Genomic DNA, 12400 nt, shown 5'->3' on the forward strand with positions numbered 1-12400 from the left:
CATCAGGTCTAAATAGGGAACGCGCACAGTGTGAAGCCTGGCACAGATTGTGATGTTACGAGAGCGACAAAAACCAACTTTTATTTCCACCTACAGCCGTGGGGGTGGAAAGGTCGCGCTGGGTCTGTATGGCCATAGACTGCATGTTGGTGCAGCAATGCAAACGTCCAATAACAGTAGCTATTAAAAAAAAGCAAGCGCGCAAATGGGTACCTTTCCCGCACAGTCTGGCACGTTTCCGAACATCAGACCCACTTTCCTACATGCACAGCGCGCAGTGGTCCAGCTGCAGGCTCTCTGTGACCTCCCGCTTCACGCATCCAAATATAGGCAAGCTGTCAAAGAAAGAAAAAAGCCTGACATTTGTGCTCGTGCATGCTCAATCCCAGTTACCCGTTATAGAATCGTGCATGGGCAGAGAGAGTGACTAGAGCAGGAGAAAGGCATGTTGTGACCTATTTGTAAGCGACCCAAACCTGTCTCCAAACGAGCAGGTTGGCGCTCAAGCATCTTCCCTTCCAATTTTCTCTTAACGCCCACCAGGACTCTAAACATAGACCCAGAGCTGCTGACCCACGAGGCCGCTCTACCTCCACACTGCGCCTGTTACCTCATATGGAGGAACAGCTCCATCGTGGAGCTCTTTGAAATTCGTTTTCTATCCATCCCCCCGAAAAAACGCGATAATGCAGAACGTCATGTAGAGATATTTTCCACTGGATCCTTTATTTATTTATTTTTTACATGAAGGTAACTCAAAGGCTATTATCTATAAACTACATAAATGTATGCTGTAAATCAGCACTCCTCTCCTCTCCAGTTATTTTGTCAAATAGGGGCACATGGGAAATCAGGAAATTGAATCAGGAATAAATGCCTAAATAAAAACTAAATACATAAACAAACAAACTTGGACCTGGTTGAAAATAAAAGTAGTTATTTTAATTATTGGTTATTTTAATGGTGGCTGGATCTCATCTCTCCATGAGCATGCATTAGGAAGCATAAGGTGGTCACAGACCACACAATTAAACTATGGAGCAAAATGCAGACTGATTCCAAGTGTAAATACTCCTCATTCTGCCAAGTGGTGGAAGTAAAAAAAAAAAGTGTAAGTAAAATATGTATCATGGATACATGATACATATTATGGATCAGCCACTGGACACCTCAAGGCATGAAGGAAATGTTAGTTCACTGTGTCTGGAACATGTGGGGGAACATACTCCGACAGCTTTAGGAAAATTCGCTGAGACATTTACTTTGTCACTCAGTTGGAGCTGTGCAGGAATACAGCCTGACTGTATGCTGCACACAGATCCCACGGGAGCATGTCCAATATGAGCTGTGTGCCTAAAAAGGCGCGACGGACACATGAGTGAATGGCTCGGTGTCATCATGAGAACATCATGGCTAAAAATGACCAACTTGTTATACAGTAAACACAGAGAAAGTGAATGAGAAACATCAAAGCATGATGCCTTAACATGTGCGGCATGTGTCACTTCACTCATCACAGAGTCAAACCGTGGGAGGACCGCCATTAGTCACACGGGCCTTTTTTTTTCCTTATTCTTTTTTGCCTTTCTTTCTGCACGTGCACGGTCTTCTCGTGTTGTGTGATTTTTTACAGTTTGAACCGCAGAAGACTGCAATCTCCTGCACCCACTCTCCCCGCAGTGCAGCCCTCATCTCATAACACACACTGAAAAAGTTGCGGCAAATCCATACAGTGTGATGGGCCCTGTGCCTACTGTAGCTAGTGCTCTAGCGCCACCGAAAGGACGGCTGGTGCACAGGCAGCTGTGGGAGCTGTAGGAGTGCGGTGAGAGCCTGTTGCGCAGTACAGTATGTGTGACTGCAGAGCAGAGGAGCCAAATGCGAGTGTCTCAGGCGCAGTCCTGAATAGCTTGCATGTCTCCTTTTCGTATGAGAACTAGTATCAGAAAAGTTAAACACAGTTAGGAAACATGCAAGGAATAAATGCAACCATGTGTTAGAGATGTTTAAACTGATTAAAATGGACAAAGTGTTGTACAGACAAGGCTGCTCTTTTCATTGAAGCGTGCGAAAACACAACTTGACACATTTTAGATGTAAAAATGAAGATTCAGAGTAAAGAAAAACGGGCATTCCAAACACATTTATTGTTGTTTTAATACCTGTTGTTTAGAAATGTGTGATAGAAGTGGCAAAATGTCACTAAGAAGTTGGAGATTTTGCAGGTTTTTTTGCAGGCAATTGCAATCCTCACGTTTCCCTCTTTGATCAAAATGAGCTGGATGATCAAACGCATTCCACCTTTAAAAAAGGGGGGAAAAAACTAGGGCGTGAAGAGGATTTCCATTCTGTTAAAAGAAGTGATCGTTTGTGCTGTGATCAGACAGAGAATGCCTGTTTAGAGAGAGCAGCCCCGTCAGCTGAAGAAAAATGTAGCCGTCCTTTTCTTCAGAGAGCCCACGACGGCACGCAGAACACAAGGCGAGTGATGAAACAGAAGCTTTCTGCCAGCTTCAGGCTCTCGGGGCTGCAGATAAGAAGGAGATCTTGATAAAAAAGCTCAGCAGATTTAGTCTCATGCAGCAAAATGAGGACGAGACGGCATTGTAGAGCTGCCTGGCTGATTAAATGAAAAGCAGAGAAATGACCAAGAGACAGTTCTTATGTCCCAGGTTCTTGTTGCTGCTGTCTCAAGCTGTCCCATCCCCTACTGGGGGCTTTAGATGAGAACCACTAAGCTCTGGAGATGAAGACGAAGCAAACAGAGGATCTTTGATTATGTTGTGTTCTATTGATTATGGTGATATTGTTCATATGCATTCTTCTGCCACCACCTTAAAGCATCTTGTTGTATATTCCAGTGCACAGTTTTGTTAGGTGTACCTAACAAAATGAATGATGAGTGTATGTGTGCAGAAGGAATGATGGATACAGATCAGAGCCAAACCATTAAATAAGTCTAAATTTCTCATCAAATCTAATGTTTATATAGAGTATTGGCAAACAGTACTAATTACATATGATATCAGAGAATGTATGTTGCAAAAGGAAATATTGTCCCTGTTTGCCATGTCCTTTCTACTCATTAATAAACCTCAGTTCCAGACAAAAGACAAAACGCTTCCTCTTGCATCTCCTCTCAAGCTGTTGAGCTTCTCTCCACCATATGATCTGCAAATGACTTTAATGAACGTGTGGAAAAGATGAGAGCAGGCCCATCATCTAAAACAATGATGATGGCCTCAGGCCAGTCTAAATGAGTACAGGGAGAGTCAAAATCAGGTTTCACAAACTCCTAACCCCAACAGATGTCCAAAATAATTACTACAATCTGTCTCCCAAGGATAAAAATAGGTGATCTTTACATATTTTGCATTATTAATGGACCACTGTAGTAATGTCATCAAACCAACCCACCTCAAACCTCAATTAGTACTGCGGATGTTAGAGAGGATCACAGGAAGAAGGAGGCATTTTTAGATTTCTCTCCTAACAGGTTATAAAATTAGTTATGAACTGGAATAATTGGCCTATACAGTAACAGGATTCTTTGGTGACTTAATGGGTAAATATGAAGACATATAAGAATATACAGCGCTAAGTAATTATCTTATGTTTAAATTCATACCCAGTACCACTAAGATAGACATCTTTGTGGTCTTCAAATAATTTTGTGACACGACAGCAGCCAAGCAATACAACAAACTATCTCCACCCACAGGAAGGACAAGAAGCCTTGAAACAAGTAACAACAAAGCCCGGATCACAATATCACAGAGCCGGTGTGGGACTAGATGAAAAGACAGATGACACTGATGCAGTTCTCCAAGATGCTTGAGAAGCATTATGAAAATAGTTTGATGTGTTTTCATCAAACAATGTGTTTTCAGAAGTGCAGTAAACAGGACTTTGTATGAAGTTAGCAAATAAAAGCTAATCACTGGGAACACTGAGCTGTTCAAAGCCAGAAACAGAAACAGACCAGAAACATTATCTCCTAGGTCTGCTCCTTCTAACTGGACATGTCTGAAACACCCAAGGCATTCAGAAGCCTTCCTATTCATAATAGCTCGCACTAAGGTAAGATTGTAAGACTGATGTAGCTTCCTGATCTGAAAAGTGAAGCCAATGTGAAAGTACCTTAAACCTGCATTCTATTTAACAACCAACAGGTCCAACTCCTGCTAAAAGCAGCCATATTCTAGTAAGCTGACAAAATACCCTTACTTTTTTTCTATGACGTAAGTAAATACTTAAGAGGTGGATTATGATCTCAATTTCTATTTTCAAATCTTGTTAAACACAATATGATGCAATTTTATGGCCCCAGTTTGAGTCAAAAAGGAGGATAAATCACAGTGTGTTTAAGGGCAGACCTACTTTGTTACTGGCAAATTGCTACTATATGAGCATGCAGCGTTCCTAGATTTCTCAGATAGCTCCACCTGTCCACTCCACCGTCACTCATCAAACCCAAATTCAAGTTAGTAAGACAGAAGCTCCCTCAACGATGAGTGACATCACGGCCCATTTTTTATTTCACAGAAAGTGCTTGCAAAGTGCGAAATAACCATTTTATTTCAAAGTTTCAGTAAATACATGTATGGATCATTTGTCACAAATATGAACTTAGGTGAAAGGAACAGTTTCATATTTTTAAGAGATATACGTGTTTCCTCTTTCAGCCAAGAATTAGATGAGAGAAGCTAAAGTCAGCAGAAGATTTCATTAGCTTAGCACTAAGGCTGGTAGCAAGGCTAGTTTCAGCAATGTGTTTGTTTTTGTTGTTTGTTTTGTTGTTTTAGCCTCTACACAAATTCATCTGACTCCTTTAGCAAGGATGCCATTTAGCACATTTTGCCAAAATGTAGACTTGTTTCTTTAATTATGCTGCCAGTTATGATCCGTAGCACGTTTAAAAATGTGAAATATAATGCAAAAAATATCAGCTTTGTTCACTTTGTTCTTAAAGCTTTCACTCATGTGTATGTAAATGTGGCAGAGGGATTGTTTTCCTTTGTTTTACTGTGGAAACAAGGTCAGATAATGAAGATTAGTCATTCTGATAAAGCCAAAAATGTCAACAAATGAGATCGTTGGTATGTTTAAATAATTTATATCAATAAACTGGCAAGCCAACTCTCTAGGGAAGGGCTGCTTTATTGGTATAGCACAGGGATTCAACAGACTGCCAACGTAGATGGTTGATGAGCTTACATTTCATAATAATTCTTTACAGTCACTGCGGGAGTGACAGTCCTCATGTCAGTTAATGATTTCTGTGACTTGATTCACTCTGTCTGATCACGACGCTTTGCAGGCTGCAAGATAACCCTGGTGCAAGAAGCCACACTAGTGCACATCCGTGCTGAAGTGTCCTTGAGCAGATCACTGAACCCATTCGCACTGTTTTATGGTGCTGACCTCTGACTGCAGATCAGATCAGCGAAGAAAATGATCTTACATGAGGACTGTGATGGCCAACAGCATGCTCAGGAAGCTACCGAGCAAAGCTGCTGAGGCACTAACTGCTCCGGCCCCGTTCTTGTTATATTCAAGGCTTATGTGAACCAAAGGTGGTGCAGTCTGCCCCTCACAGTGCCTTAGGTCAGCACCCACACAGGCAGCGTAGCCCATGGCATGGGCAATATAGTTCTGCTCGTTGACACCCTGGAAGAGGTGGGCCATGGGTCCACGGGCCAGCACTGCCACATCCTCTCCACTGTGGGTTGTTGTATCTACGGGGACAGCTGCCTGCTGGATGTAGTCTTTAGATTCTGGAGAAGATAAGGATAGAGTACAAATGATTAGTCCTTTCAAAGAACATTAGACCCCATTTACACGTAAAACTGGTTTGATGAATGATATCAGCTGCTGACTGGAGCATGGTAGCAGATCTAACATAGTGAATTCTGTGAAACAAAGAAGTAATGACTGGGTCTTACTGGTGTCAACATTGCGGATGTCAGGGCGTGCGCCATTAACGATTTTGTGCCCGGGTCCATTGCCGTACATGAGCGTGGTATAAGGCAACATGTCACTTGCCCACAGTGGAGATTTACCTGGAAGACACAAACATTATTTTTGATTTATCTTTCTATTTTTTTCTGCTGTTTCTTTCTGCCTCGGAGTGCTAAACAAACAAAAACACACATCATGCGCACACAAACACAAGTACGAGGAGGGATTGCTTGATCCCAAGGGTGCTGCGGGAGGTCTAGAGCTTGTTGACGATCTCAGCGTTTCTCTCCAGATGAGCCATTAGCCTAGCGAGTCTCCCCGCTGATGAAGAGCTCAGAGTTTCAGAGTCACATTAATCACTGCTGCACTGCTGCACCGCTGGGAGGAGGAGGAAGAGTGTAAAAAAGGAAAAGGAAAGAGGGAGTGCAAAGGTGTGAAAAGCATGACACGACCACAGATCAATCAATACAGACTCTGAAGACTGATAGTGATACAGTACAGTGATAATATGACTGGTAACAAATGGAGAGAAGGAGGAGCAGCCTCCAGGCCTGAGAAACAAAGTCCCAAACAGTGGCAGTTCCTTGAGGATGACTCCAACAGCGAAACGTTCTAACAAAAAAATGTTTTTGGCTCTCTCTGTCTACTCTTGGCAACTCTCTGGACAGTTTTCCTCTGGATAGGTTTTCCCTTTCCCAATTACAGATAGTAGTGGGAGTGGAATTTTGCAGAGCTCATCCATCTGAATACTGGAGTTTGTTTTGACTGACAGGTGTCTGGCACAGGCTGCCCTAACTGATCACTGTCTGCTGGACTTCACTTTCATAAAGAGGAGTCACTCCACTCCATTCCTCAGTGTTGTGTGCGCCATCAGTACCTTTTGGGATAATCTTATTATATATTGACTTATGTGAGACCGTCCAAGAAGTTTTGCTCCAGCTTGCATACTAGTTACAGTAGACACGACACCAATGTTGGGATGATTCTAGACCTCAAATTTATCACAATCTTTGTGTGCCATTTCAGTACAACAGGCTGCATATTTCATTCTTCAGTCAACCTCTATGAAAGCAGTTTGGGAAATTTGCTGGTCTGTAGCATTCAGGTGTGCGTTACCACAACATCATAGAGGATAGACATCAGCAATGATCTTTGAGAGATCATTTCTGCTCATCAATCTGGGTTACAAAATCATTTCTAAACTATTTGAAGTCGTTGCGGTCCTGGGTCGGTGGCCCAGTGCCTTGATTTTGTATTGTTGTTTATTAGTCTGTTTTCCTTTTGGTTCATGGTTTATGACTACTGGTGTTTTGAGTTTCTGTTCTGTGTTTCTTAGCTTGTGTATTCCTCTGCCCCTCATGTCACTCTGGTCCCTGTACTCTGTGTTCCCTCCGTTCTTTGTCGGAGTTGTCTCTGAGTTCAGTCTGTGGATTTCCTGTTTTATTTTGAAGGTTTATGTCTTATGTCAGTGTTCTAGTTTAGTTTCCTCTGTCTCGTTAGCTCTAATTTCTCCCGGCTGTGTTCCCACCTGTTCCTCGTTCCCTCATGTGTATTTGTAGTGCGTGTGTCCGCCAGTGTTCAGTGTCGCGTCGTATCCTCAACTTGCTGTGTGTTTTTCTTTTGTGCTCCCAGTCTCTCGTCTTTAGGTTTTCCTAGTGTTTTGTTATTAGCTTTGTGTTTTCAGTTTAAGTCTGTTTTTGTGAGTTTATGTTTGGAGTTGCTGCCTCTTTTAGTTCACTGTGAGTCCAGCGTTTGGGTCCTGTTCTCCTGCCTGCACACAGCACACCATGACAGAAGTCCATCTTCTACAGTGAGAAAGATTATTCACAAGTGGAAAACATTCAAGACAGTTGTCCATTTTCCCAGGAAATTCACCGTGAGTTCAGACAGCAATCCTCACAGAAATTTTTTTTTAAAAAAAGAAGAAAACTCAAGAACTACATCTCACCTCTTCAGACCTTAGTATTCAAAGTTGATTACAGTACAATCAGAAAAAGACTTCATAAGTACAAACTAGACTTCGTAAGTATGTCTGATTGGAAGAATTACCAGCAGAAAACCTCTTTTTAATAAAAAGAAAATGGCAGCAGCTGAGCTTTGTAAACTTGTGTCTGAGCAAACTAAAGATCTGGAACAATGTCCTTTGGACAGGCGAGATCAAAGTGGAGATGTTTGACTAAAATGCACAGCACCACATTTGAAGAAAACCAAACACAGCAGGTGGAGGGGTTATGATTTCCACATGTTTTGTTTCTCGAGCTGATACATTCTTGGAAAAAATATCTACTGAGTAGATACACAGTTTAATAGTTAACCACTTGAGTGATGCACCTAAAAGGGACTCAGCTACTCTTCATCTTTATTATATACATCTGTACATTTTTTTTTTTATTCTGTGGTAAGTCAAACTGTATTTTATGAAAAAAAGGACATCTTTCAGGTCTAAAACCTTAAATAAAAGAGAAAAGTGAGCAAGAGGAGAGAGAGTTGAAGAGGTAAGGAGCACATAAGATCAGTAGGAAAGCCCTTTAAAGGGAGATTAACTGGTGAAAGAGATTGAGGAGAACTTAGAAGGAAAAAAGGTAGAAGAGACGGTGTCATCAGTGTTGGAGATAGGTAAATGGAAGACAGAAGAGGGAGAAAGCAGGAGACTGAAATAGAAAGGCAAGCAGGAGAAAGGCTGCCAGTAATGTGTGTTTACCCTGGCTGTAATTGCAGGGAGAGACAGCAGATGAAATATCAAGCTGCTGGTGGCAGAAGCACACTGAAGCTGTGAGGATACAGGCACTAAGAGGCATCGCACACACACACACACACACACACACAACAGGCACAAATACTGCCGCAGGTGTCTATTGTCATAGTGGCTAAACACACCTGGAGGGGGGAATGGAGGCATGGAGTAAAGGATTGAGGGGGAAAAAAGAAAGAATTGTGGAGAAAGCTTAACTTACTGATACACTGATGATTAAAAAAAATCCTAAATTCTTTTTTAAGCATTTCTTTCAGCAGGATTTTTTTTTTTAGATGAATGAATTGCAGTTCTGTTAATAATTACCCAGAATGCTGTTCCCACGAAAGGGGAAGCCATTGAAGGTAAGAGGCTGAGAGTGGTCAGCCATCACTACAGTGAGAGTTTCATGCTCTTCGGTGAGTTCGAGGCCCTTAGCGATAGCGCGGTCAAAAGCAACCGCCTCATGCAGGGCCATGGAGGCCCGCCCAGCATGGTGAGCCTGGTCAATACGCCCACCTGTAAACACAAGGAAGGAAGGGGTTAAACATGATGGAGAGTGATGTACTGCCTTCTGGTCTTGGTTTTAGGAGCACAAAAATAATTCGAAAAACCAGCATAATTTTAAAAATATCTCCTACATAAAGTGGCCGTAATTCCTAAACAGTTCATGTAGTACTTTTATTTAATGTATATGTGATGTATATACACACTGAAAGCATTTTTTTCAAAAAATGTATTTTCCAAAAATGCACTGGGAAACAAACAAAGTCAAAATAAAGCAATGATGATCTATGTGTGTGCCAAAAGATTGATGATCTGACCAATCTGATTGGTCAGATCTGTTTATTCGGATCCAAAATATCAGAAAAAATTAATGCCACAAATTTGTCCAGCGGTCAGTGTGAACAGCTGCATTATGAACAGGTGAATCTGAAAATTCTTTTTTAAGCTCTCAATATTCACACAAATTTTACATTTGCGTTGTGCAAAGGCAGTAACCCTGGACATCAGGAGATTACAGTTTCCACTCACTGATTTCCAAGATTAGTTTGCAAAATCCAAAAATCACTGGATTAAAGTCTCATCAGCATCAAACGACTTGAGCTGCACTTGCCCAGAAGACTTAAAATAAACTCTGAAAGGTTATATTTAGTCCTAATAAACATCCAAACACCTTGCAAGGAAACAGTTAACTATTATTTGAATGAGTTATACAGTCTGTATATTTTCCCCCTGGCAACAGGTACATTTCACAGTTGAACCTTTTCTGAAGAGAGAGTGGGTGATTTTTTTTTCTGCATTAGCACATCTCCCGCTCCTGTCCTCTGCACCGGCTATATTGGAAAGTAAAGTAGTAATAAGTTGTGATCTCAGTGAGCTGTCAGTGATTGGGCGCACCATATGTCTGCTTCTATTTATACATTTGCCTCTTATTTTTAAAGTCATTGTGAAGACACTCAGTGGCACCGTGGAGTCCCCAGGCAGCTGCCTCAGATTAAAAGAGAGATAGACGAGGAGGCCGGAGAGGCAGCCGCGTGGAACGGAAACACACCATCAGCACCCACTGCGGCAAACTCATTGAGCTGTATGCAGAATCAGTGTCAACAGCAGGTACACGCCGTGCTCTGAGCCAATGTTGTCACTATGGCACAAAGATCAATTTATCCCAGCCAAGCTCCGATGTTGTACGCATACTAATATTTCAGCAAACAACAATTACTTAGTTATTTATATATAACTGTCACTTGGGTTGGTTGGGTATGATTATTACGCAATTCAACTGATCCTTCTATTTTTAGTCCTCTCACAGGAATTTTTTATCCAGTGTTTGTTGGATCGAGTGATGGGAATGTGTAGAAAACAGATGAAGCTGCTGTCCTCACCCTCCACTAACAGGAAGAAGCCTTTAGGGTTTTTCTGTAGGATGCGGATGGCCTTTTCTGTGGTCTCGACGATGGACGGATCCATGCTCGGGTCCCTCTCCTCCTCGTAGCGGAGATCACCAGGTTCGAACAGAGCTGGGGAGGAGAGAGGAAAACTGCGCTATATTTATCAGTGATCAGTGGGGATGTAGTGGCAAGGAAAGTCCTATTTTCCTCCTCCTACTATTACCACTATTTTCAGCACACAGGAACTGATAAACCACAGAGCAGGAGAAAACCCAAAATATAGCAGCAAGCAAGCCCTCAGTCCACAAAAAGCACAATGACTGGATCCCTACACTTCCTACACACTGTCAAATACCAAAAGTTTACTGACAGCACCTGGTACTGAAAAAATATATTGGAGCATTTTCTGAAACAGAGCTAAAGCCCAGCAAACATTTCAACTGAATCAGAGTCTACCATTTTTCTCAATGTCTAATATTTGCTGAAAAATAGTTAAAAAATGAAAGTTGTCCCAGTGTTGAGCTGCTTTTTCAGTGTCGCCTGGATGTTCTTGCTGGACTTTTTGGTAAAGTAATATTTGGATTTGAGAATCATTTTATAAAATCCTTTTTTCGAATGGAACAAAATGAAAAAAACAAAAACAGTGTTGATTGAGAAAAGAGTAGGAAATCCAAGAGAAAAAAGCAGAGCACAGTTGGCCCAAGTTGAAACAGAGTCAGCGAGACTCCTTTTTGCAGTCAGAGTTTTCTTAAATCCATCATGTGATTTGGACGCACTGGCGACTGTTGACTCCAGAGGGTTAATATTATGTACACTTAGTTAACTGAGTCACTAAATTATGAAGTCTGAACACAAAAAGAAAAGCTCCTAAGATTAAGGTATTACTTTATTATAGACCTTTTAAAAACCCTAAACAAATAATTTGGATACATAAACCGCAAATAAAAACAAAAGTCCAAACTCAAAAAATAAGTGACGCACAACCATGTTGATGCCTGACTCCACCACCACTCCAGTCTGCACATGCAAATTGTTTAGCAATTAAATTCATTAGCAGGATATTTTATTAATTGGAAACCACGTTTCTATTAAATGTCTAGTGTAGCTCTTAAGCAACAGGGAAATGCATGAGGGAGCAAAGGAAGGGGCAAAAGAGAAAAAAACATACCCATGAGGTAGTCAGTGATCTCAGGGTCAACAGCGTCAAAATCTGCTTTATTCCACACATAGTGGGCAACCTGTAACACACAGGAATACATATAACCATGGAGAGTGGAAGCAGAATACCAAAAGTGGTTGTGCTTGTTATTAGTCACTGTATGACCACCGGCAAACAGAAGGAAGCCGCTTTGTGTGCAAAGTAAAGGACACTTAACTGTTCTAACTATGAAACCTGCACCAGGTTTCTGTACATATATAATGCAATCAATCACGTTTCTTATGGAAAAATAGCAGAATATTCATATTGTAATACATTCACCTCTGGTATCCTTTGGCGAATAAAGTTTAAACAAAAACTCCCTGATACCTTATAATGTTAACTGTCTCCATTACAGTCAGATGCAGACACTGATAAGATCAGTCACACAACTGGACCCTCTTTAAACATATCAGGTCAAAATAAAAATCATCCAGTCCTCAGCAGGTCTTACAATAAATACAAATTTTAATGAAAACATGATATATTGTACCGTTTCATTATTTATGCAACAGAAATTTAAGTCAAAAGGCCAAAAACAGTGTGTGACAAACTAAGCACACCCTCACCAAAAATGGTAAAGCTCATGACAAAACAAGTTTGCCAGGGGAAAACCTC

At 41.3% G+C, this 12400-nt stretch overlaps 1 protein-coding gene across 5 annotated transcripts in view; it reads right to left on the reverse strand.

The window, feature by feature from the left end:
• Window positions 1-4623: 4623 nt before the first annotated feature.
• Window positions 4624-12400, reverse strand: part of LOC134641070 (alkaline phosphatase-like) — a 36251-nt gene continuing 28474 nt past the window's right edge. For all 5 annotated transcript variants that reach the window (XM_063493266.1, XM_063493267.1, XM_063493268.1 and 2 more), the window contains 5 exons: window positions 11753-11822; window positions 10579-10713; window positions 9020-9211; window positions 5946-6062; window positions 4624-5777 (listed from right to left, as the gene is read on the reverse strand). In XM_063493266.1, the coding sequence (XP_063349336.1) occupies window positions 5461-5777; window positions 5946-6062; window positions 9020-9211; window positions 10579-10713; window positions 11753-11822 (831 nt within the window). In that variant the 3' untranslated portion in view covers window positions 4624-5460. The remainder of the gene's footprint in view (window positions 5778-5945; window positions 6063-9019; window positions 9212-10578; window positions 10714-11752; window positions 11823-12400) is intronic.

This window comes from Pelmatolapia mariae, linkage group LG14, assembly GCF_036321145.2.
Source record: "Pelmatolapia mariae isolate MD_Pm_ZW linkage group LG14, Pm_UMD_F_2, whole genome shotgun sequence".
NCBI lineage: Eukaryota > Metazoa > Chordata > Actinopteri > Cichliformes > Cichlidae > Pelmatolapia > Pelmatolapia mariae.